The sequence below is a fragment of the Atta colombica genome, unplaced genomic scaffold (genome assembly GCF_001594045.1).
Source record: "Atta colombica isolate Treedump-2 unplaced genomic scaffold, Acol1.0 scaffold257, whole genome shotgun sequence".
NCBI classification, from domain to species: Eukaryota; Metazoa; Arthropoda; class Insecta; order Hymenoptera; family Formicidae; genus Atta; species Atta colombica.
The window spans coordinates 16,133-43,055 of NW_017259356.1; the positions used below are offsets into that span (position 1 = coordinate 16,133).

General features: G+C 33.2%; 4 protein-coding genes across 6 annotated transcripts in view; 3 read left to right on the forward strand and 1 right to left on the reverse strand.

The window, feature by feature from the left end:
• LOC108689103 (carbonic anhydrase 1-like) overlaps positions 1-1,273 on the forward strand; it is a 1,412-nt gene extending 139 nt beyond the window's left edge. The window contains exons 2-6 of the mRNA XM_018195729.1: positions 5-169; positions 236-377; positions 451-556; positions 751-975; positions 1,088-1,273. Coding sequence (XP_018051218.1) covers positions 5-169; positions 236-377; positions 451-556; positions 751-975; positions 1,088-1,273 — 824 coding nt within the window. The remainder of the gene's footprint in view (positions 1-4; positions 170-235; positions 378-450; positions 557-750; positions 976-1,087) is intronic.
• Positions 1,274-1,410: 137 nt separating this feature from the next.
• On the reverse strand, positions 1,411-4,404 carry LOC108689109. The gene is made up of 6 exons (XM_018195746.1): positions 4,181-4,404; positions 3,117-3,317; positions 2,551-2,729; positions 2,168-2,457; positions 1,735-1,964; positions 1,411-1,585 (listed from the first exon to the last, which is right to left on the reverse strand). The coding sequence occupies exons 1-6, from the start codon at positions 4,192-4,194 to the stop codon at positions 1,411-1,413; spliced, it is 1,089 nt and encodes a 362-aa protein (XP_018051235.1). The 5' UTR covers positions 4,195-4,404.
• A 5,055-nt stretch (positions 4,405-9,459) lies between these two features.
• LOC108689108 (homeobox protein engrailed-2-B) lies at positions 9,460-14,512 on the forward strand. The gene is made up of 4 exons (XM_018195745.1): positions 9,460-9,823; positions 10,303-10,461; positions 14,022-14,125; positions 14,216-14,512. Exons 1-4 carry the CDS (start codon positions 9,460-9,462, stop codon positions 14,510-14,512), a joined length of 924 nt encoding a protein of 307 aa, XP_018051234.1.
• A 7,221-nt stretch (positions 14,513-21,733) lies between these two features.
• The window catches only part of LOC108689112 (disintegrin and metalloproteinase domain-containing protein 10), a 129,246-nt gene continuing 124,056 nt past the window's right edge, over positions 21,734-26,923 (forward strand). For all 3 annotated transcript variants that reach the window (XM_018195749.1, XM_018195750.1, XM_018195751.1), the window contains exon 1: positions 21,734-22,397. In XM_018195749.1, the coding sequence (XP_018051238.1) occupies positions 22,328-22,397 (70 nt within the window). In that variant the 5' untranslated portion in view covers positions 21,734-22,327. The remainder of the gene's footprint in view (positions 22,398-26,923) is intronic.

Genomic DNA, 26,923 nt, shown 5'->3' on the forward strand with positions numbered 1-26,923 from the left:
AAAGAAACGGTTAGATTTATACAGAACTTGGCTCATACCGATGGCAAGCTAAGATCACCAATCGATTTGAATATCAGTTATATGAAAGTCGTGAATCTAAATCCTATACAGTGGGTCAATTATAATGTCACGCCAAAAAAATTAAAACTTAGCAACACTGGATATACTGGTAAAAAATGAGAGCCGTATCCAATGTATTTACTTGTAGTAGAATAATTGCATTTATTATTTATAGTCATGCTTAGTGCAACATGGCATGAAGAAGAGCCATATTTGTATGGTGGCCCTTTCGTCAGCAGTTATGTCTTTTCACAGCTTCATTTTCATTGGGGTAAAACTGATATGGACGGTAGTGAACACCATGTTGACGGTGGAAGGTTTATTTTTATTGTCTACTTTTTATAAATATTATTTATTTATTCTTTTAATTTAAACGTACTTTTTCTAAAGTATGCCAATGGAACTGCATGCGGTGCATTATAATAGTAATTACAGAACTCAAATAACGGCTCTTCGTCAACATGATGGTATCACTATATTAGTATATTTATTCCAGGTATTAAAAAAAATATTTTTATTTATATTTATATTAGTTTATTTTAAATAAACTAATTCTATTAAGTAATAATTTTATATTAGAGTAGTTTTAGTACATAATTTTTTGACACATTTAAATGTGATTTGAGTAGAAATATGTCTTTAGATGTCAAGAAAATAATAGGTATATTTTAGAAATAATATTATATACAGCTGCAGGCAATCCCTAATCCACTTCTGGATGATATCATAAATACATTACCTTTTATCCAAGCAGCTAATTCTTCCATCCGTTTAATACCTTTTCCTATAATAAATATTATGCGATGCTTTCAACGTGATTACTTTGTTTACTGGGGTTCCATAACCATGACAAATATCAGAAATAGTGTACTTTGGTTAATAAGCAGAGAACCATTAGGAATATCCATTGATCAAGTAAATTATGTTGGAATAAGAATTATCAATGAACAGACTAAGGAATGATTAAATAAAATAATTGTCATGTAGTTAATTTTTTATCTCATAATAGTTGCTTTTATTTTTTAAGGTTGCAGAGTTTCGAACATTATGTGATGAACATAAAATGCCGATTTTAATAAATCGTCAGCCATTACAGGACAGAGGTAATAGAGACGTTTTCCACGTATGCCCTAGTGGATCTAGATATGCAACGCTTCTACCAATTTCACGTGATGACGATGATAAATATATTCACCAAGACAGTGATAAATGATTTCTATTATTTATTACAATAATAAAATTCATAAACAATTCATAAATTAACTATTTCTCAAGCATATTATTTATGAATCTCTCTAATCATGAAATTGTTTAATTTATAATTTTATTTTGAACTTTTTAATCGCGCATTTATTTCTTTTTTCTGCGACGCCTCTTAATCCTTTCATTCTCGAGATCGCATTCCGGATAGAAAGAGGCGCAATCGATTCCACCCAAGCCCAGAACGGATGCTTTCACAGAATCCAACATTGCCGACCATGGAGTTCTGTACAGCATTCTGCCCGACAACCAACTCATGCCCAAGCTGAAAAAGAGGGTGTCAATGTTACCGATTTTGGGATATAATTACAAATTCGCCGACTAATGATATTACGTCGACTGATTTATGAGATGATAAAAATTTGTATTTCACTTTTTTTTAAGGTTTATATAATTATTGTTGAGATCTGTTACCTCCAAACGGGAATCCAAATTCTGCGATCATCTTTAGTTTCTTTAGAGTATTGATTATCTTCACATAGTATCCTGCGCAAACAATTACCAGAATCTGCTTCGGCAACCATTGCTGCTTCGATAGACCTCAAAACGCGATAGGATAACTCATTCAAGTCCTCGTTGCTAATGGGAGTTGAAGAAAGAGAAATCGTGGCTCTCTTCTTTCGCCTACTGCCATTATTATTATCCTAAAATGTAACATTTTCAAACTTCTCCATCAAAGTTATGGCTCTTCTTTTGAATTAAATATTTCTATTCTTATTCTTATTCTTAAAAAAATATTTTAGAAAATAAGGACGTTTTTTAAATATAAATTTTTAAACATAATTTTCTTAATATATTTTTAAACATAATTTTTAAAATCTATTTTTAAACATAATTTTTTTAATACCGTAGCATTACATATAAGTTGAATAATGAATAATCCGAATGATAAGAATGCAAGCGCGGTGAGTGCAATTTCGAAGAATTCCTTGAGCGAGAGTTCATTGCTTTTCCCCTTGGAATAAGAATGTTTATGATCTTCATGGTCTTGATCTTGGTGATGTGGGGGATAATAGTATTCTTCGTGAGCAGAAGGGAAGAAATCAGCATGATGTCCATAGTGGTCGCCATGATGATGGCCAAACAAAGATCCGTAATGGAAAGAATGACGTCCCGTTGATGATGATAGCATGTCATCTACTCGTAAGATATGTAAGATATGTAAATATCATACCTCACTAAGTCTTTCGTAATGCATTATGTTCTGTAATTGTTTTTGCAATTTCTTACCTTCGTGAGAAGGATCATAAATGCCCACTTTTCCGTTTGATTCTGGCAGAGGAGCTTGCATCGCGTATCCCGTCAACTCGCCATCGAATTCCTCAATATCGTCGTGCTGAACATCTTGCTTTTTTATTATTTTTTTATGAGGCGCATAATGTCGATATATATCGTTTAGTGTCGTCATTCTGTTGTATCATCATAGATACGTTAAAAATTAAAGATTTTTTTTTATGTTATATATTCCCTCCCTCTCTTTTTGTACATTATAGCAAAATTATAATTGTTATTTCAGAACTGGAATATATCTCTTAAATATGCCCTCCTTAAATATTTTTAATTAAATTTTAATTAAAAAATTTAATGAAATATTTATTTAAAAAAAAATATTTTATGTTAAAAATTATAAATAAGTTGTTAAAGAAAAATATAAAGTTAAAGTTTTAATACAAAAATTTAGTAGAAAAAAATAATTTTGTACAGTAACATTTAAATCTATCAGAATTACAAGTAAATGTCATTAGTTATACAAATATAATTTGAATTATAAATGATTTTAAAGTTTTTGCGTTTACCGTTGCAGCCACTTTTTATATTTCGTGCTTCCTTCATCCGCCAAAAGTTTATCGTGTACCGTAACATTGTCGTCGCCTAAGAAGTTGTGATTTAAATTGGTTGACAAAGATTCGGGATGTCGCTTTACTCTAGGAGTGCTCACTTCTTTAAAAATTTCTTCCGCTATGTAGCCGTGACAAAGATACTCATTCATTCTTTTCCTATAATATATTGACTTGTATAATATATTGATTAATATATTTTCCTATAATATATTTAATATATTGACTAATTTAATCTCAACATTGCACAACTAAATTTTCAGATTGATTCGTTACCATTTATGAGCTTTCTATAATAAATCATTACCTATGCTCTTAAGAAATTGATCAATTACAATCGAATATGAGAGGAATACTCAACTATAATTAATTAATTTCTTATGACTTAAGAGGATCCTAAAACTGTCTGATTAAATTACCAATTAAACCATATAACTTTATGTAACCAATTACTTTTTCTCTCTTTTATAGATTCAAAAATCCTTTTTCAAAAATGTGTTCAGATTCCCACCCGGATGTTATGTCATCCTTGTTTCGGTAAATAATAAAACTAGAGTAATATTGAGTGTCACTCGGGTGGAAATCCGAATATAGCCTATGATTAAAGTATATGCATTAATATGTATCTGTGAAGTTTATGCCAAGAACGATAAAAAATTTTGAAATTGAGATCTTCTTTGCCATTTCTTAGTCCAATAGCGCTCTAGAGTCACGTCGTGTTTTATATAAAAGCTGTACAATTTGTATTTACAAAATAGTAGTCCACAGACTAGTTGTTTGTACAAAGAAACAATATGGAGTTCTTAGAATTGGACTTAGACGTCTAATTAAAACATTGTTATACGAAAATTTATATGTATGTATACGTGAGATATTGATACAGTATGTAATGATGGGTCAATGACACTTAAATAGTCTATATATAAGTTCTACTTACATTATGACTAATCGATTTTAGGATCCCCTTAAAGACTTAAGAATGGCTTTCTATAATAAGTCATTAGATAATGACGTTACGTTACCTATGATATTCCATCTCATTTAAAGCTTTGTCAAAAGATCCATCTATGGTTTCGTTTATCACTGTTTTTGGAACATTATTTTTGTACTGGTCACTAAATAAAAACGATCCAGGTAAAAGATCTACGGAAAGTATGTCGTTTTGATCGATGCAAAACTCGTTGCCATCGTAGTAACATTCTTGCGCCGATACCGTACAAATTATGAAAAAGATTTCCAAAATATATATTATTTTGTAAGCTCGTAATAAACGTTTTTCATCGCGTTCTGAAAAATTTTCTAGTGCCATTCTAGTTGTGTCACGAGACTGTCACTGAAGCGCGGAGATGACTGTGACTGAAGAGAAGGCGACACGCTCTTGTAATAATCTACTTGTCTGCTAGAAATAATTGCTTGAATCGTAACGCTGCCTAGGTTGCGTTATAACAGTTTTAAATACACCGAAAAAAAATAGTGAGTTCTCTTTCTCATCTGAATATATACAATATTAATAATTTTTCAAAACAACAATATTTGAAAGTTAATAAGATCAGGAGAAAGGAAGTTTAATAATAAATAACTAAATTATACGTATATTATATATATATAAAATAAAAAGATTGAATACATTTAAAATTTTAAATATTATACATTTATATTGTAATAATAAATTAATATTATTTTTAACTTATATATATAATTTACGGGAAAAGAAATATTCATAATTACATCGATCATTTGCTACAACAACATAACTAAAAAATTGTCATTTTTTTAGTTATATTGTTGTAAGAAAAGAAAATGCAAACACAGAAAAAAAAGAAACATATATTTTAATAGACCGTACCTTTATTCTTCTAATTAGTTATCAAAATTGCATTTTAAAATTATTATTATAAAATTTTAATGATTCAAATACAGGATAAGGTAAGTTTTGACAAAGCGTTCGTATGTAGATAGAGCGGACTAAATTAAGTCGAAAAATCTTCTACCATTTTGCAATTTTCGTAATAATGAAAGAGATATTCTAAAGATTGACGAATAAGTGGAATAAAAATCAACGAATAAGAAAATAACTTCAAGATTTCTTTCAGAGTTTGTTATGAAATATCTTAAAGATGTTTTTCAGGGAATTCTTAAAGATATTTCAAAATTATTTTATTCGTCAATTTTAGATATTCTGCTCATTAGATAAAAAAAATTGCGAAAATTGTAAAGTGATAGAGAATTTTTCGATTCAGTTTGGTCCGTTTTATACACGTGCTTTATCAAAATTTACCGGACACCCTGTATATTTAAATTATTAAAATTTTATAATAATATTCAAATTTATTTTCTGAAAAACTTTGTCTTTTGAGTTGTGCCGCTGTTGTAACAAATAAGCGACATTATCAGAAAAACTGTATTATCCAAATTTTTTTTATTTCGAATTGTTATTAGAAAAGCTATAAAGCCGTAAAATAAAATGATACCACGCCGATATTAAGAGATCGGAAGACAAAACACCCGCATATCTGCAAAAAGCGGGTTGTACATTTGTTTAGATTCATGACTAATCCCCTTGATTGGTGGCAGCACCCACCGATTTAATTCGTAATCCGACACTCATGATTAAATACGTTTATTAAAAACCACTTACAACGCTCTTATGAATGTTTCAAGAGCGGAGGGTCTGTCGGGATGTCTGCCCGGTTCGAGGTGGTAAGACAGGGTAATGGGGCCTTTGTTCCCCTGGGAACGCGCTCACCTGTCTAATATCTCGCGAGAGTGGCTATATCTGTACACACACCAAAAGCGGCCAGTTATACTCCAAGCTTACTGAAAATTAATCGCGCAGTTTCGAAAGAATCTTCGCATCTCTCGCGTCTCATCCTATCGTTTGAAATAAACGTTTTTCATGCGATTATTAATGGTGTCGTAGTCGCAAAACTACCTATGTATCAGACAAAAATATACGTAAAATTACATCTAGTTTTATTTTTACTTATTTATTGTTTATAAATATAATATTTAAAATTTTATTCAAAAATTATAATTAAAACTAATAACACAATGTAGAGGAAAAAAGACGAGAAAGTAGATTTGAGCAAATATAGATTGAAATATTAAAATATTTATAATGTCTTAATCTTTCTTTTCTTCAAGTTTAATGCTTTTAAAATATACAGTGTATGCTCCAGAATATTTTTAACGGGACACGAAGGATACGATTCTTTAATTATCAGCAGTCGAAGTTCGCACTTCCCCTTTTGCGTGAACGCAACCTGCGGTTTGTGCACGCGTGGGCTCACCCTCCTTTCTCAGGTGTTTGATTGATCGTTTCAATTACGTGGCGCAGCGTGCATCAAACGTGGGAGTAAACTTCACAGCGAGCAAATGGATCGTTTATTCGAAACATTTACGGATGAACGCTACTGTAGATGGCATATGAAGCAAATAAATCGCAAATAATCGCGCTTTATCCAAACACATGCTGATGCTTCGAACGTGCCAGATGAGAGCTGTGTTAATCGGATCGTGGTTTCAAACGAAATACCAGTAATTTTTATTTTGCGCGATCTCGTTATTTTTAAATTTCAATTTACTGTTTAAATAATTTTTAGAAAAAAGCACGTAACTATTGTATTATAGAAGATTTGGAAGGAAGGCTTAAATATTAGTTTCTAGGAAATAATGTCCATGGTCGTAAATTAACGTGTGCGTTGACCATGTCATTACTTCCTCTCTTCGCACCTAAGACGCGCCTTAAGCGCATTCACTTCATGTATTTAAGATTCAATATTTGTCGCGATCGCAAGTACGTGTAAAATGTTCAACCCCATGTATAATCAGCATATGAAAAAGCGTGTACAACGCGAGACAAGTGAACGCAAATTCACGTCTAAGTAGAAATAACCAGCTCATCAATCGCAGCAATAAAGGATTTCAGCGATTCATTGAATGATATCGAAATAATATTTAAAAAAAATTCGAAACAATTATTTTCTTTTTGTTATCTTATTTTAAATACGTCTTACAGAAAATTCTACGTAAATTTTAAAGATGCATCGCTCATTTCGAATCAAATCTCATGTTCTTTCATCTTTCACAAAAAACAGGAAACAATTCTTCCAAATAGTACAAGTTCTCTCAGTTAGTAGTTTAACATTAATACAAACTATAGTATTATTTATATTGTGAGATCAAAACTTTTTTTCAATATAATAGTTATGTTATCCAAATCTAAGTGGGAGTATTGAAAGGTTAATAATGACTGCGTTTTCAGAACACGACACTGCGTGTTGAGGTGTCTGTATATGAAAAGAATGATATACGCTCTTCTACAAAGACGAAATAACTCAGACGTGGATCGGGGAGAGGATCGATGACGGCGCGTGGTAGAAAGGGCTCACAATCGCCATTGGTCCTTTTAGCCGCGGAAGCGTGGAGCCGAGTGGATTTACGGCGCGCAAGGATGAACATTGAGATTGGCACGGGTAGCCCGGAGACTAATGGACGCGCCATTCGCGAAAATGGCCGCCACACCGTGCCCGTAAACAGAAATAGCACGATATGGTTCGGAAAGGACTATCATCAACAGTGGAAGTTGAAATCTGGAACATGCGACGCAAGCTATATCGTTTGTATTTCTATTTCGGAACTTCAAAAGTATTTTTTTGTAGAATTAATATTCATTCCAAATTATTGTCGAAAGATTTGTCTTCTTTTAAAAATTAAATTATAAATCTTTCAAATAATGATTCATGAATATATTGTTGTCAAATTAATTGAGATTTTTGCGCAAAATTTGGGTATTATAACCACTGACTTGTTGAATATTGCTACTGATAAATTGTAAAGTTTATTCATGAAATATAACTGTCAAGATGTAATAAAGAAATGTGACATTTCTGAAGTACAGTGAGAACCACTGCGCTTAGTTCGCTAAACGCGTGAAGAAGTGTTTTGCGGTACTTTTTCATGATGTTCTTCACGTGGCAGAAGCGTTTATCCATTGCTAAAGCGCGAACGGGAAAGAGAGAAGCGACCATCGTTTTACCGGCATAAAGTTTCGAGATAGAGGGGTCAAAGAAGGCGGGTTGCTGCGCGAGCATCCTGCGCATTTGGGACCAATCGGAGATCCACCTTTTGATCCCAGATGAACCCTTTTTCGCTGCGGCAAAATTCGCTAGTGCGCAAGCCGAATCGTCGAGCTCAAGCACTTTTTTTGGAAAGAACCATAAAACGCATGAATGCCTCGATAAAATAGGAGTATAGAAGATCCATGGTATGAATTTATAAAATTATCCTGTATCGATCATATCGATAGAAAACACGATATCTTAATAGAAACAGTAATGAAACAGAAATGGGATTGATTAAAAAAGTAACAGACTTTTTTTTATAATATATTGTATGTGTAAATAAAATATATATATTTAAAGTGGCAAAAGTTAAAGAAATGTAAGCTTTCGATGTTACATGTATAACTTTAATGAAGACCATAAATAATCACATCAGACGATTGATATTAAAATTTTAAATCCCGTAAATATAATTTGTGTATTTAATTCTTAATATATTGATATATTTGTTAATAAAGATATCATTATATACTAAATCATGTTTAATAATGAATTTTACGGATCACTTAGTCGCATAAAAAGAAAGGCAAAATATTTCACAAATGATGTGATTAGAAAGCTATTAGTTCTAAAATAGGAAATCTGCTATAAACCGCCGCGATCCTGCGATCCCTACTCCGATCAGAAAGATATCGGGTAAGTGGGGGTTTTCCGAGGTGCGAGATATTCTTCCAACCTCACGGGATGACCTTCCTGTGGGAAGCTGGTGGGGATGTTGGGAGATCCTTCTCTGGACCATAGACACGTGCCACTTGTCATACTTTCGGAAGTACTTGCTTTCGGACGGTTCGAAAGGAGATTAGTACGAAATCAGGTGTGATCGATCAAAGAAGAAACATGTGTTAAATCGCTTACAGCTGACTCAGCTAGATGTTTTTTGCTGTACAAAATATTTCACCAATTAAAAAATCATTTGATTTCAATACGCGACGGTAAATAATGATACAGCAGACTGTAATTGAGTCAAAACCTATATAAATAATTTTTATTAATAACTGTGAAATCTAAAGAAGAAAGAAACGTGAAAAAAATCATTGGATTACTTTGTTATTAAATGTAAAGTGCGCGAATTAAAATTATTGGAACGTATGCTGTCGTCCGAGTGAAATCAAAATCGTCTATTGTAGTAGAGCTCGATGATTTTTCACAAGATGGAACTCTATCAAAACCGCGAGAAAATGAACGATGCCGTTTATGATCTTCGCCGAACACGATCGCTTCCGAGTGAAAATGAAGCATTTTCAAATAACATCGAGAGAGGCTGCATATCACCGACTATCAATCGAGAATCTATCGAGTATGCATCCGATTCCAGCTGCGAGGGTTATAGGGAATTTCAGAAACAACAGATCGAAAGAAGAAATTCATCCCCAATTGCAGCGTCCAGTGCTTTCACTATTGACAGTATTCTCGGGAGAAATGAGAAAAGAGAAATTTCGAGAATAAATAATTCTGGTGATAAAGAGGAAGATCAAGACGATACGGATGACAGGATAGAGGGACATTTTGTCAAGCCAACAGCGATACCAGCCACACGTTCTGGTATGTAAAACATGAGAAACATCAGAAAATTAGATTATTACCCAAAAAATTTTTGTATTTATATAAAAAAATAAAATAATTTTAATATTAAGGATATTCGATACTTTTGAAGTTCTATCTTCTTAGTTTTAATTTAGAAAAATATAATATAAAACATACCATAAAATAAATTCCTGCAAATCCATAAATAAATAAAATATTTATGTAGGTATAAATTACGTTAGTCGATTTTTATTTTAAGATCGTCCTAAATAATAATAATATAATTTTAATTAAAATACTTCTTAAGATGTCATAAGTCAATTATTATATATAGCCAATTACGGTCTTACATACTATAAAAATTAAGTATGAATACTGGCCATTGTATATTGTCTTAAAATGTTGACAATAAAGAATTCTTTAAGATATACATGGAAGCAAATATTTATAAGATAAGATGTACGATTTCATAAATACAATGCAATATAATTTAATAGATATAGAAGGGAGTTTGTATACTCATGCGGGATTGCCATATTCCGAAGGTGCATTATCTGATCCCTCGGCATATTCTGCAACATCACTCGCATCAGCTTCATTACTATATAGTAGCTGGTTTGCTCAAACAAAGCCTGGACAGCTGTTTGGTTTACAAGGTAAGATCAGACTTTTAGAATTTAATTTAGTTTCTATCAAAGTATATCGAATCTACTCGATATACATAATCTTGTTTGAAAATACTACAGCTTTTCTTTAAATCCAATAGAATTTATTTCTCGAAAAATTCAATGCATTAGAAATAAAATCTAGTACACACACATCTCTCAAATCTGCCTGATTTTGGAAGTATTCAAAATGCTATCAATTAATTACAACAAATATGATGGAAAAATCTTCGCTATGCTAGAAAGCGTCTTCGTGTCTGAGGCACTAACGCTTTCGAAGAATCGCGACGACAAAGGACTCTAATTATTATCCACTCGTAATAACTTACCACCGTAATTCTATTTTCGCGCACAATACCGAGAGAGGTGTGAGATGGGCACCCTCTTTCTCGGCCTCAACGAATATTGGATATTATACGAGGCGCCTGCGATAACAGCTTTTCGACACGCGAGGCACACATCAGTGGCCCAGTTGTTGAATACCCTTGTTTCTGACATGCTACTAGCGAAATATTAATATTTAACCGCGTAAAAATCGCATTGTTAATCAAATTTTATGGTATTGTATTTTTTCTAGTATTCAACTCTATGTAAAATTTCAGAATTTTATTATTCTATTGAAAATTTCTATCACTCTTTTAAATTCTGATTAATATTTATTTATAAGTAATATAATTATAATATTACAGATTTGCCACACAATTTTGTTAAATCTATAATAATCTATATAAAGCTGTAGAAAAATTGCCATATTATATGTAGGAAAATAATTTTGTTGAAGCATAATAATTTAGCGAGATATCGATCTGAAAATAATTTTGTTGGACCATCAAAATATTTATGTGAGAAACTCAAACATGACAAGCAATGCTGCAAAAAGTTTTGATATTTTAGCAAGTATTTCGAGCATCCTATATAATATTATTTTGATAGTCTAACAAAATTATTTTCATCATCTGTATCTAGTTACATTTTTAGATATTTCAGCAAAACCATTCTTTGCGTGCGGCAATTCTTAGTTAAAATCCCGAATAGTTCATGATTCTGCGATAAGATTAAAATCCGCCATAGCGTTGTTTCTCCCTTTTCGGCTACTATCCGCCATACTGTTAGAAGCCCATTTATCAGCACCGTCTAACTATCTTCCACGAAGGTGTTAAATGTCTCTGTACACTCATAAATCTTGGTCTCGCCGGTTCTTCTTCTTCTTCGTCATCGTGCGTATTCTTCTTTCCGGTCATCAGCAGTTTTTCATTTCTGAGAATGAGATCATCTCATCGATTGTGTTCATTATATTTATAATCAAACTTACTGTCCTGCATAGTTTAATATAGGTTATGGAATAAAACGACATTCGATTTTTTAGGAATTAAATTCAACTAAATTTCTCATGTTTAATAAACATATCACGTGTGTTTAATAGACGTGCCTTCTGCTGCTGGAAAAATGTTAGATAAATAGATATTATAGCTGTTATTAAAGAAACAAAGCATTTCTTAAACATTATTTGCACGGTATACATTGCACTAGCAAGTTTCCTATTAAACATAAAATTATGTGTATTGAAACATTTAAAATCTCTAAAACCTACTGCGAGTTTCGAATTTGCATAATAGTTAACACAACGTTATAAATTAAATGAGTCGATATACTTTAGTTATAGTTAGATCTTTTTTGAATTGGAAAAGAACACCGAAGTTTAACTTAAGGTTAAAAAACAGTGAGATGTTTTTAAAATGTGCAAATGAAATCCGATTTTTTTCGCTTAAAATGCAATTTATCTAAAATTATCTGAGATAAATTTTTTTATATAAAGTATAAATATGCTAACTGTTCTCCGTAAGATAAAAACTGTTCTCCGTAATAAAACTTAACTGTTCCCTGTAGTTGTAGAAACGCTGGAAGGGTAAAAACGTAAAGGTCTTGTACAAATACGCAACATTTATTTGTTGACTTGTCGTGTAAGGGCCGCTCGGCTAACTGGTGATTAAACACAAGAAAGGAGCAAAAAGAGTTCCTATTTCTATGTAAAAACATCGCAATCTTGGGTATCTCGTTTCTCGTATACTTCATCATGTATTGTGCTTTTTCAGAATTCGAACAGATTGTCAATGAGAAAAAATTATTGTGTTATAAACAATTTGTAACCCATTTTAACATTATTCTCATATTTACAATGCAGCGTTTCTAAATTAATTACATTCTTTCTTACGTTTGTAAGTATATAAATTATAAAAATATTATAGAAATAAAAAAATAACGAAATTATGATCAAAAATTCAATCAAAAAATATTCTAAAATAAATAATTGTGGATTCTCTCTCTTTTTTAAATGATTTAGCAGATAAATAATATTTGAATGATTTAGCAGATAAATAATATTCTTGTAATATAATTTTAAATTTGAAAGTAAAATAGAAAAGAATTGTATATTTGCTTAGTTCAGATATAGTAATACCAGAATAGTTGTTACTTTAAAATGCTGCATTGTTCTTCAGTATTTATTTCTAGCACAAATTATTCATGAATATTTGCTAAAGTGGTTAATATCATCCTATTATTTTAGTGCAACTAATTACGTTATAATGTCTTATATATGCTTTTCAAAGGAAATGTGTAGTACTTCTTTGCACTACGATGATAATCGCATCCAAACGTTCTCCGTCATAAACTGTTTGCATAACTTGTTACCGCTTCGCCTCGATGATGTTGACTGTAGGATGTCACACATTCTGCAAACAGTCCTACACGTTTCAGAAATGTTCAGTGATCCTAGACAGGACTCGACGGATGGTGCCTCGAAATCCTGAAGTGATAATTGAGCACGAGCTGGCGAAGTTAGTTGTACAATTAAGACACGCGATTAGAATATTAAATTTTGATTATCGCGACAATAAATCTCCGAAAATGCCAGCGTCAGAAACTGTCAAAGGACTTAAGGGACTCTCATGTAATTAGCAATGACTAAAATCGATTCCGCGATTACGTAGAACATAAATTGACAACTTTACATCAATATTATAATTTTCAAAACAGTACATCCCAGAAAAAAATATTTTATATATATATGAACATATTTTATATATAATTGTATATAAAATATGTCAATTTTTTAATTATATATAATTATATATATTTTTATATAATTATATACAATTATAACATGAAACTTTTTTTTCCGGGAATGTAATATGACTTCAAAATAGTTACATTGTTGAGTAAAAAATTATATATTGATATCGTATTATTTAACTTGTGTTCTGCGAGGCGATATTGATCTAGTTTATATCGTGATATGAGTACTATACAACTAGTAACTTTTTATTAAATTATGTTAATTTCAGCGATATATATAAACATATACATGATATGAATATTTAGTTAATTATTTTGATGCATATTGTACTAATTTAATATATCATTCTTTAAATACATTGTTGAAATTGAGAGAATTTAATAGAAAATTATTAATTAATACGCGTATCAAATGCTCGGTGTAAAAGGGATCCAGTAATTGCTAGTACGATGAGATAAGGACTGATTATTTTTAGCACCTAAACCGAGTGGCAGGAGATCGAGAAAACCAGGTATCGATCGGAAACCGCGTCAAGCTTACAGTGCAAAACAGCTGGAGAGACTTGAAGCGGAGTTTAAGGTATGACTTGCGGTTTTCCTAATTCCTATTGTTCATGCGACCAATTCATTGACATTATAATTTCTTTCCATACATTTTTGGTCCTCGTAGATTGACAAATATCTTAGCGTGAGCAAGCGGATGGAGTTGTCCAAGTGTTTGAATCTCACCGAGGTGCAAATCAAGACGTGGTTCCAGAATCGCCGCACGAAGTGGAAGAAGCAGCTCACGTCCAGATTGAAGATCGCGCAAAGGCAAGGATTGTTTCCACCGACGTATTTCCCGACTACCCAGTATCCTCTTCTGCCGTACTATGCGGCGCCTTTGATGTTCGGCACCCCTTTGTCGGACGACGCGAATTCTAGCTTGCCGACCCGATCCGCTGTATCGTCTTCGGATACGGTCTGACGCAGTACAGACTCGAACTACTTGGTCGATCGTCGGCCGTACGATTGCGAAGTGCAATAAGACCTTCCGTTGGCTATTGCAAAGTTCTCGGTGTTGCTCTTTCTTTTTTGTTTATTTATGTTACCTTATATTCTCATTTAAATTTAGACACCGTTGATATAATTGTAAGAAATCTGCATTGTAAAAGTGTAAACTGCAAAGTGACTTCTTTAAGATTTCTCGATATTATTGAAACTTTGTTATACATGAATGATGATTATATATTTACGTTATAGTTACGTTAAGTGTGCAAAAATTTTGGATCAAGACATGCTCTGAATTCATTCGTGACTTTCTGCAATAGCGAAGCAAGATTATTCTTTAAATCTCATGGAGTGAAATCTCTCGAAGAGACTGAAAATTTAGCCTATCTTGAAAAAAAGAGTGAAAATACGACCACTTTTGTTTAAGAGTTTCACTCTTTTTAAAGTGAGATTTACTCTTTTGGAATGAGACTTACTCCGAAGGAATAAAATCTTAATTTTTTGGAGTGAAGTTCTGTTATCTACTCTAGTATTACATTCTAAAAAAGAGATTTCTTTGGAATATCATTCCAAAGGAGTAAATCCCATTTTAAAAAGAATGAAAATGTGCCACTTTTGAACAAGAATGGCCATATTTTCACTCTTTTTTCAAGACAGGCTAAATTTTCAATCTCTTCGTGAGATTCCATGAGAGTATATTTGAATAAAAATTGCATAGGTGATTTATTCAAATTATCAGTTATTCCTTAGATCGATTATTTTTGTTGTATATAAAGTGATAATTGTAGAATTATGTAACTTACGAGGATATGAAAAATAGATGACTGAATTTACTCATAATATTTTTCAGTAACAGAACAAGATTGCGTTCTGATGACGTAGGAGATAGTAAATCCAAAGTACGTACGATATATATTATTTTAAATCGATTTCGTTTTATACGTAATGATTACGGATTTATGTAACGCATACGGAAAAATGTGTGAAAGAGATAGACGAATTTATTTGCTCCGAATTTACTTTACTCCGAATTTACTTACGACTTTACACGTTTCCGGCGAGACGAGATTCCATCCAAGCGGCAGTCATGCAAGTGACGTGGAAGCGACACAAACGGCTGTATGAAAATACTATGTAGGGAATATATGAAAAGTAATATGGAAACGCTATGGAAATGACATTGATACAGACGAAGTGCCCAACGTCTCACGTTTTTTTTTCTCTTCCAAGCGGCCGTTAAGAAAAGCCGTGCTCATCCTCGAAGAATTTATGAAACAAGGCACAAAGAAGCAGTTTAATTGAAGGATTTAAGGGAATTGCGCGAGGAAAAAAATGTACCTCATCGTCTTTAATAAAGAGCGAGATAAAGAGCTAGGAAATTTCTTATCGTCCGTCAAATTACATGACGAAGTATTACGAAGGATGCAAGGAGGATAAGGAGACTGTGCTCAATGAAATAATTATATGTACGTAAGATTCTGATTCGAACTATTATACATAATTTAGCGTTTTCCGCTTACATGCGCGCAAATGGAACAAAGCTTACGCGGCAGAGTATAATTTATCGACGAGCAGATACGGGCTAAGCCACAGAGCATTACATGTGTTATCGAAGTGATTCGTATGCACCGTGCAATTCAAATATACACTCGAGTTAGGGTCGCGCATCTCTATATAAAGTTTATTGGAGAGCTGCAGTAATGTAACTTAAAAATGAAAGAGGCATATTGTGAATTATCAAACAAGGAAAAAAACGTAAAATAGTATCGAGAGAAAAGGCCCTATGAATAAGTAATTTCGCTGCGTCAATAAATGATATTCTATCGAAAGCCTTCTTTCTCTTTGACGAAGTAATACACGACGAGTTACTTTTGCTTAAATCTTGCAAAAATGCGAAGGAACAAAATCTGATGGGAAAAATGCAGGAATAGTTACAAGGTCTGATGTAGTCGCTTAAGTGTAACAGTGGAGTGGTATAAAGGAAAGTTAACACTAGAAATGCTAAACGGTCATTATTGACAGTTTTAACTTTTTAGATTAATATTATATTTTTTTGTGTAAAAGAATTCTGAAATTTTTTTACTTTTGAATAATTAGTCCTTTATATTGATGAAATATTTGGTCTTTCATTACTTTCTTCATTTTTATGGTAACTTATGATTCTTAAGGTTTTTCATTTTCTAGTTAACTTGAGGTTTAAGCCTGAGATACAATTGAAAAACAATAGGAGCAGGTGATAACAAATTTCAATCTATTAGAGACTATGTATTCTCAGAAACTATGTATTCTCATATACATAGTTTCTGACAGATTGAAATCTGTTTCTATTGCCAATGTTTTTCATTTATGTGACTTCAGACTTAATTTGTTTATGCCCGTTTCTACCAAGATAGTTTAATTTTAATTTTGATTCAACTAAATCATATTTTTCTAATTTTACGAATTAGAAAACTATGAAGACTCTATAACAGAATCTGGCTACAAGATGATAAATTTTTAATTGACCCGTTGTTTTTAGACAAGTTCAGTTAGAATGAGATAACATCTATAAAAGGAGACAGTATATATATATATATATATATATACTTTCCTTTTTTCTCTTGTTCTGACAAAATTGCTCGTTTCCATCAATATAGATTAACTTTGACCTCAGTTCAACTTATTCTTCATCCTCTTCTAATTTTTAAAACTGAAAAAAGATGAAGATTAAGTTGAATCGAGATTAAAGTTAATCTATATTGGTGAAAATGGGCATAAGCTTAATCACAAGTTGCTCAGAAAATGAAAAACTGAGTCTCATCAAGTAAGAAACATTGGTACTTCTAGCGTTAATGGGTTCACGATGCATATAATTATTCTTTCCGCTGAGTAATCAAACGTTAATTAGTCCGGGTAAGTTCGGGGAAATTCGCGACGTGTCAGACGTTCTTCTTCCCGCAGCACTTCTCGTTCGTTGACCGACGTTTTCCCGCATTATTGTTGCGCCTGGCGGTCGACTTATCAGTCTCGCAGGCGGCGTACCGTCCCGCCGGGCACTTCGTTCGCGTCAACTCCGGAAACATGGCAAACTTCTTGCGCTTTTTCGCACGCGACACCACTCTGCTGGGGCAGAGTGTGCTGGTCTCTCGTGTCCTCACTTTGACGAACGACTGCACCGGCAACGGGATGCAGCTCTTATCGAGCGCCGGGGACGTCTCTACTTGAAATTTATGAGCCGAAACTTGGACGCACTTGTCAGACTGCTCCGGCTTGGAGATCGCCGTGGCGGCCGCGATCGCCAGCGTGTTCTGGGCGCACAAGTAACAGCAGCTCTTCGTGAAGTCGTTCGCGATCGATGGCGGTTTCATGGGAACCTGTTCCTTGACGAAGAGTTCATCGTCGTGTGTCACCAGACGTGTGTCCACGGGCGGCTTATCGAGTTTATGATTCACTTTCCTCTTCTCTTTCTTCTCTTCCTCTTCCTCCTCCTCCTCCTCTTCTTCCTCCTTCTCCTCCTCTTCCTTCTTCTCCTCCTCCTCCTCCTCCTCCTCCTCCTCCTCCTCTTCCTCCTCTTCCTCCTCCTCCTCTTTCGTTATTTTTTTCCTTTTCTTCTTCTTGTCAATCATGTTGTTGTCTTTTTTTCTCCTTTCTTCTTTCTCTGTTTTTCTTCTTTCCTTTCTTTCTTTCTTGATGATGTCCTCAGAGACGTCCTTATCTTCAATCTCTACCATCTCGTATTGTTTATAAATTCTTTCAGACTTCGGGACATCTCGATGCCTTATCGATTCTTGATACGGCGGGATAGTTGATACACCGGCGACCGCAACCACATCGTCAGGCTTCTCACACTTCTCCTTACTTCGTGTCTTTATTTGTTCGAAAACCTGTCTCGGCTTTCTCAAAACGTGTTGGGAACATCTTTTCTTCGCCCGACACAATCTCAGACACCATAAATGCAGTTTAACGTAGGATTTCGACCGGTGTGGCAAATTGATGTCGCGCGTATCAACACTCTTATGTGCTTGCTTCGTTTCCACGGGATTTCTCGTTATGTTTCGCTTATTTTCCCTCGAATTGTAGACACGCCATTCACGATTAGCGGTGGGCTGATCTGATCCAATTCAAGAATTAATGTCTTGCTTCGATAACCAAATGCAATAATTACGTATATGTAAGTAAAAGGTATTAATCCTCCAAAGCTGTCAAAATCTATAATACAGTTAAGCTAAGTTTATGAGACTCATTTAATTTATATTGGTTAAAAGGCTGCACTAATTAATTTAAAAAACTCAAAATAATTTAATTTATATAAAAAAGAATACTAATAATAAGTTTGTTTAAATAAACAAGAAAAAAACGATATTTAATTAAAGATCTTTGATATCTAAGTTTATTTTTAATAATTTGAGGTAATTTTCTGAAAAGTATGAGACTTTTATGGAAAGAAAAATCAATTATTACATTTATTATTCCACGAAAATAGAAAAGAATTAAAAGGAACCGAACAGACGTCTAAAATTATTGATTTCGAAAATATTACTCTTTTTCACGCAAAAGTTTTTTTCTTACTGTAAAAATGTAAAAGTCTCATACGTAAAAATATTTCAAATTTGCAGATATAATATATAAACATGCTACAAAATATAATTTTGAGAGTGGATGTAATAAGTTCACCATCAGCTCCGGAAGATTAATATAAATGGAATGACAATTATATCCTGAGAATTTCTTGAGAGTATTTAATTCTCTAATTAAATTAAATCATTTATTCGTTTTCACATATCCCGACATGTATACTACTGTATTGTTTTTGATGTATTTTGGATTTTTACGACAAAAAGAGAAACGATACTCGCAGCATGGAGAATTGAAAAACGAAAATGAAGTAGGAACATACCGAGGAAATGGAGTTATTTTTCAGGCTGATTCAAAGAGTTGAATATATACATTGCTTACTACTAGATCCATATGTTGAGGAATACGCAGCATTTCGCGATAAATGCGTTTTGTATTTCATTTGTGCATTTTTCAAAGCAGGTATTTGTTTCTTAGGACGTCGTGATGAATGATTGTTGTAGGCAACGTATGAAGATCGATCCGTATTTACAGATTCATCCGAATTCACTGTAGAACGCATTTTCATCCAAACGGATTTTTTTGGGTTCCATTCGTTAAAGATTTAAAAGATTAATAGATAAGTGGCTTTTCTGTATATATAAATTACTGCTCCCAATTTACATCTAATAAATTATATCTTCCAATCGTCGAGCCTTCGGAGAGAAACAGATAGAGAATATAATGTAGATAAATATGAAATTTTCAACTTTTTTTAAATTCAAATTCTTTATTAATTCTCTAATTAATTCTCTAATTAATTTAATTGTCGAGCCATAGATAGAAAGGTTATATTCATTAAGATTAACACACTTTTAGATAAAAATGAACAAACGAAATTATATTAATATGTCTATTTCATTTTAAAATAATGATTTTTACTTCTTAATAATAAAAATGAAACTGGCGTGATCCCTTTGTATTTCGTCATATTGAAATGTCAGATTAATTAGTGAAATTTCTGTGTTTAACCAAAACTGTTAGTGTCTTAATTCATTGCTAAGAACTTTGCCACGAGAAGAGACATCTATTAACATATATTGAGATTAATTCCATTAATTTTGCTAACCGCAAAAAAAAGAAACACCAATTTGTTCATTAAATAAATAAATTAGTTACCTTAAATATTACGTCGTAAGTATAATTTCTCTATAGCAGTAAAAGAGAATTTTCTTTATCGCTTGTACAAAAGAAAATTTAATTGCCTTGTAAATAACAATTTTGATGACATTGCAGTCTGTGATTCATGCCAGTTCGTTGTACGATAAAATATGATAAAGAACTCTCTAAGATTAAAAAAATATGAAATAAAAATGTCAAATTAAAATTTATTGAATTTAAAATTGATAAAGAAATTATGGGCAATAATTTAATTGCAAATAAAACGTATCTCATCATTACGAAAATCTGAATAAAATTTGAGTTAATTTCGCTTTTAAAAAAATATTTTTATTTTCGCGGATCTTATAAATAGTGCTTAAATTTTCTGTATGAATTTTTATGATACAAAAAAATATCTAATTTAGCAAATTAAATCTTCGTCGAAATCTTTTTCAGTCTTGAACAAAACCGGAGTAATAAATATTTTATTAAATTGATAAGCAATTTAATAGATAATTTTTCATGTTAATTAATAATCATCTTAAAATAAAGATATTAATAATCAGACAATTAATAACAATCTTAAATCTGCGAATAATTTTACTGCTTAAAAAATAATTGCCTCAGCAAAGATAAGATAACACATGAGGGCATCAAGAGTGACGTTTTTGGATGCAACCCAAATAACATGTAAATAAACATGCGGGGGCGAGATCAGATCGAGCGACATGAAGGCAGCTACGAGCGTTACGTAGCGCCGCGTCAATGCCGGGTGACGTCACGTTGGAAAGCACGATGGCGGCTGCGCCGTGCGGTAGCTGGCGCTATCTCGCGGCGTCGTTTCTCGGGCGCCCGGAGACAGTCAGGCGGTTCGTTTGCATCGCGCACGGACGTTGCAGCTGGTCGCAGTCAGGGGAGGTCGAAGGTGGTAAGACTGTGTCAGTGGCGACGGTGGCGACTGTTCGCGCGCGCACGACTTCCCTCCAGTCCCGTGAGCGTGTGTATGTGTGTGTGTATATATGTTTTGTTGCCGTTGCGATATGCGTTCGTTAAATATCGAGTGGCCGTTGTCGTCATTCTTGTCGCGCCGTGCATGAAGTAAGCGGCAGCAGGGAGATCTCCGCCGTCAGCTGTTTGCGAGCCAGCACGGGTCTTGTCATCGCAGAACGACCGAACGCACCGCAAAGTCGTGGGGAAAGCGAGGTGAGGAGGCGAGACGGAACGGCGAGTGAGTGAGCGAGCGAGTGAGCGAGCGAACGAACGAACGAGTGAGCGACGCGCGTGAAGTTAGTCGCGGAAGTCAGTCTACGAGGGGCGGACCGAATTCGTGCACGGTGTCGTGCGTGTGCGCGAGTTGCGTCGGTCGACACTCGGTCGTGCGGTGTCCGCGTGCGAGGCGCGATTCCCGACGGGAAAATAATGGCGTAGACCTCGGGTCGCGCTCCGGAAACGAGAGAGAAAGAGAGAGTGTGTAAGTCACGAGAAGTGAACGAGAGGAGGAAAAGGAGAGAACGGTAACAACGAGGGAAGAAGAGAGAGAGAGAGAAAGAGAGAAAGAGAAGGAGACGCGCACCGTGTTCATATTCGCGTCGTGGCGGTGGCCGTATCGAGAGCGCAGCCGATCGTCCGCGTCATCCTCGCCGTCGCCGTCGCCGTCGCCTACATACACAGATTATCTCATGGCGGAGCAGAGCGCCGAGTAACTCATCATCGTCGTTGTCGTTGTTGTCGCCGTGGTGATCGAGAGTCTTCGGTGTTGTGTGCAGTGCTGCTGGAGGGAGGAGTACGAGAGAGAGAGAGAGAGAGAGAGAGAGAGAGAGAGAGAGACAGACAGAGAGAGAGAGAGAGAGACAGAGAGAGATAGAGAGGAGGTGGTGCTAAACGGCGTCGTTCTTTCCCCGCCGCCCCCTGTCGCGGTCAACCCTGTTGCTGGCGTCGCGTCGCGCCTACCTCTGGAGTCGGGCTTTCTGTTTTGTTTGTGTTCCTGTCCTCCGTACGGGGTGCACGCGTGAGGAAGAGGCAGTGGTGCAGCGGAGGCCGACGCCAGGTATCCCAGCGCGGCGCGTGTCCCGACTGCAGCGGGGAATATTGTATTACGATGATCAGTGACACGTGCGGATACGTTCTCTTCCTGCTGCTGCTGCTGCTGGTCCCGTACATCGAGAGCGGTGAGTGTCTCCAGTCTCCAATGGCCTTTGTACAACGAGCTGTTTCTACTAACTAAGCCTTTATTTAAGTCTTAAGTCATAAAAAATTGATCAATCACAGTCATTACTATTGTTATATTTAACTGTGACTGATCAATTTCTTACGGTTTAATGTTTAATGTTTAAGCGATGGCTTATTGTATACCAGAAATTCTACCGTTATGCTATTCCGGTACACATAGTCCGTCAGTTTGCAAGAGATGGGCGCACAAGACATGACCTCCTCGTGAATTTTGTGTGCGTGGCGTATGTGCATACGTTTGTTCGTGTGCGTGCGCGTCTCTCGTGAATCATCATCCTTTCACGAGGAGCCCGCCCGTCGTCGCGTGTCTCCATGCACGTTCGTTCTTTTCGAACGAAATAGCGTGCGATCGCTAAAATCGTGTTGCACGACATGTCGCTGGATCATCGTCGGATTTTTCATTCTCTTCGAACGATCACGATGCATCGTGAGAGAAAAGTGAGTGGAGTTAGCCCTGGATTTTTTAATTGTTATTTTAATAATATTAATTGCTAGATTTTAAAAACGTAATATCCGTTTCTAGAACTAGAATTCTTAGAACTAAAAATAGATGAAGAGTTAGTTGAACCGAGACTAAAATTAAACTTCATTGCTAGAAACAAGCATAAGATAATCTCTATAAAAACTCTTTATAAAAACAAACTAAAACTCTAATTAGAATTCTCGGATCTATGATTTCGGAGCTAACTTCAAACATTCAGAAAAATATCGGAGTCTCATTCGAGTATACTCTATTCTTTTTAATTTCAGTTTTTTTTTTAAATTTACTCAGGATAAATGTCTTTATTAGTGCAGCCTATTCTTTTGAATCGTTTTTGAGCATGCGTGATATAAATTTATAGTGAATTTTATGCACTGAAAAAAGGATCTGATAACATCAAATGTTAAATAAAATAATTTGAATAAAATGTTTGGTTAATAACCGAAAATAATTTTATTAATTAAGTAAGAAAAATTCTATTTAATATTTTCAATCAAAATGAATCTTAACGCTTAAATATTTCGGTGTGAATTTATATACATATCCAAACCGGTTTTGCAAACCGCGCGCCGAAATTTTTTTCAGCCTTGAAATGCAATTGTGTATAATTTAAAAATTAGAAATTTGGAAATTATATACATTCACAAAAAATATTATCAAGTACGAAGAATCGCCTCAACTGAATATGACGTTTTTGTGTATTTAATCTTATATATCTATTTTAACTTAATATTAAATAATTTTAGTTTTCTAAATATTTAGTAAGTATTACCAAACGATTATATTATCATGCTTGATAATATTTACTAAATATTTAGAAAAACAAAATTATTTTTTATTGTATACATTACTCGAATATTTAATTGATAATACTTAACATTTAGCTATTATAAGATTCTTTTCAGTATGTATTTGTGAAATTACATATAGGGGCTTTATTCTCGAAAAATATATGAAAATACTACAATACACGTTACATACATTATAGATTTTTTAAATGCGGTATAAATTCAAGAATAATCAGAGTAGTACATTTTAATGCGGATTAACTGAAAAATAATTAAGTTGAATATTTAAAAATGTTTCATGTTATAACAGAGTTTACTACACAGCTTTTTTTATCAATTAAACGCAAAGAAGCTGCAAAACTCACCTTTAAAAGCAGGATAATGGGCTTTAAAATTTTTCATTGTCGTAATTATTATATGCTTTTCATTCAAACACAAGATAACTACAGTACATCTCATCTTGTAATAATTTATCTTAATAACGCGTTTTTCGAGAAATCATATTTTTCAAAATTCAAATAAAAATATTAGAAATGCAATCGTATGTGTAAATTATGCAAACAAAGATTCCAAACTAAAAATATAGGGTAACTCCGGTATATATCCGGTGCCGTACGTATCAAAAACTTAATTTATTAAGTATTATTATTTATTAAGTATTATTTACTGTGTTTGTAAAGTAAACGAACCAGTAAAAACTTTCTACTGTCTACTATTATGAAGAAAATATCAGAAATCCGAAGTATTTATATTTCATATTAAAAAATAAACTTTTTGACATCCTTGCATTTCTGCCGTATATTCCATAGGGGCGGGATATATGACTACTCATAAAGGGAGAGGGGGGGGGGAGGTATGTACAATTTACTCATGAAAAATTTACAAATAATGCATATAAATAAGAGATGTAAAATGACACAATAACTTATAAAATACGTTTATGAATATTTTATTAAGGAATAAGAATGATAAACATATATATGAAGTAATAAATAATACAATCTTCCTACATATATTACAAGTGTCATAACATGAGATACATATTTCATATAATGCGTTTATTGCATTTAGTGTACTGAATTCAATCTGCGCACTTTGTATGTTTTGGGCATAAATCTCGCTCGCCAAAAATGCTGTATATCCCAAGCAGATGGGATATACAAGACAAGAAAACTGACCAAAGAATACGAAAGCAAAGCACTTGTATTTTGCTATACAATCTGTTTTACTATTCCACTACACGTATGTCAAATAACCACTAAGTCTTTTACACGCTCTACAGTAATCGTTTTATGTAGACTTTAATTTATGATGGCGTTATTTATTACAAATCGATTGAACTCACAATAATTTCATTAATTAATATTAATATTAACAGTAAGATATACATAATTAATATTAACAGTAAACAACTGAACACACACAATATAACATATAACAGAATAGTTGCGGGAAAATTATCCCCACTCCTATTTTTTCTGACTTCTGCGGCGTAAATCCCAGCGCGGAGTTGCCGGAGTTACCCTATGCACTATTGAAAATTGAATATTACAAAAGAATATTCGGATGGTTCAGTATTTGCATGTACGCAGTATTTACATAACCGACTCAACTCGATTTCCATTGTTATGTTGAATCGACGATAACGTGAAAATTTATCCATTCCTGTTTTTGAAGTCAATATACGTATACTGTTTTTACTTGTTTAAATCATTCGATAGAAAGATAAAAAATGTTTTTCTCATGATAATATTAATATTGCGCATATGTTGGATATATAACAAGTATTTTCGCAGTTATTACTGTATAATTGTTTATTTTTTCATTATAAAAAACATTTTTCATTATAAATATATATATTTTCGCTGTACAAAATGTCAATGTAGATCTTTTCCCTGAACGTTTTATTATGCTAGAAGGAAAAACACGATGCATGAATCGTTATTGTCATCGGAATTTCGAGGATGTTAACTACGTTAAGAAATATCATAAATAATATGAACTTAAAGTGAGTCACAGACAAAAATATGAATCATCGTCGTAATCAGATACTTTGCAGCAGCTGTTGCAACTTAAGACTGATATTACATTTGTCGTACAAGTTTTTCAAGCTTGTTGATTAGTTATAGAATAAAGAGATCCGAGAATTTCTTACAACAATTAACACATCTGAAAAGTCATATGACGAATGTCATACCAACATAACAGGTTTGTGAATATCGCTGGTCTGATTTTAAATTTCATTTCAGTTGTTACATCGGAATTTAACATTCAAAATTTGTAATTTTGTAATTTGTAATTTGTAATTTTTACATTGTTTATAGCTCTCTCATTGTTTTATTCAGAGTATAATATAAATTTTATTAATCATTATATATAATACATAATATGTGTGCATTGTCTTTACTATTAAATATCAAAATAGTAATGGTACACAATCTTTTATATGAATATATGAATACATCATTTATAAGTAAGAAAAGTCAATCAGATGTTAAAATAATATTTCTATACGTATTTTAAATACATTTATTTCAGCTATGGAAAGTAATCGGTGCGCAGTCACATATCTGAGATAAATGTATTTAAAGTACATATAGAAATATTATTCCAATATCTATTTTTGATCGGAATTGATGCTTCTCTTACTTAGTTAAAAATATAAACATTTTAATTCTCGTTTTAAGTTATCTTTAATATATACAATTTTTATTAATAATAAAATTTACGCAATACATAAAATTTTTGTTAATAATAAAATTGCACAAAGTATGAAGCATGATGATGAAATGCAACACTGAAAAAAATTTCTGGAAAATGGACGAATCAGAAATTTCTGATTAAATTTATTAGAATTCTAGTTGAGATAACTGGAATTCTGGTTGTTACAATATATCTGATAAAATCTATTAAAATTCTTATTTTTACCAGAATAATTATATTAATCAGAATTCTATCTAGTTACCTCAACTAGAATTCTAATAGACTTTAATCAGAAAATTCTGATTCGTCTGTTTTTCATCAGACTACTTTACTATTTAATCCAACCGGACCATTTTTCTCAGAATGATTTCTCAGAATGAATGATACAAAAGTGAAGCAAACTGTATAGAATATGAAATGAAATGAATAATTAATTTATGAAAAATCATAAAAATTCAATATTAAAATAAAGAAAATAATTATCGATTATATA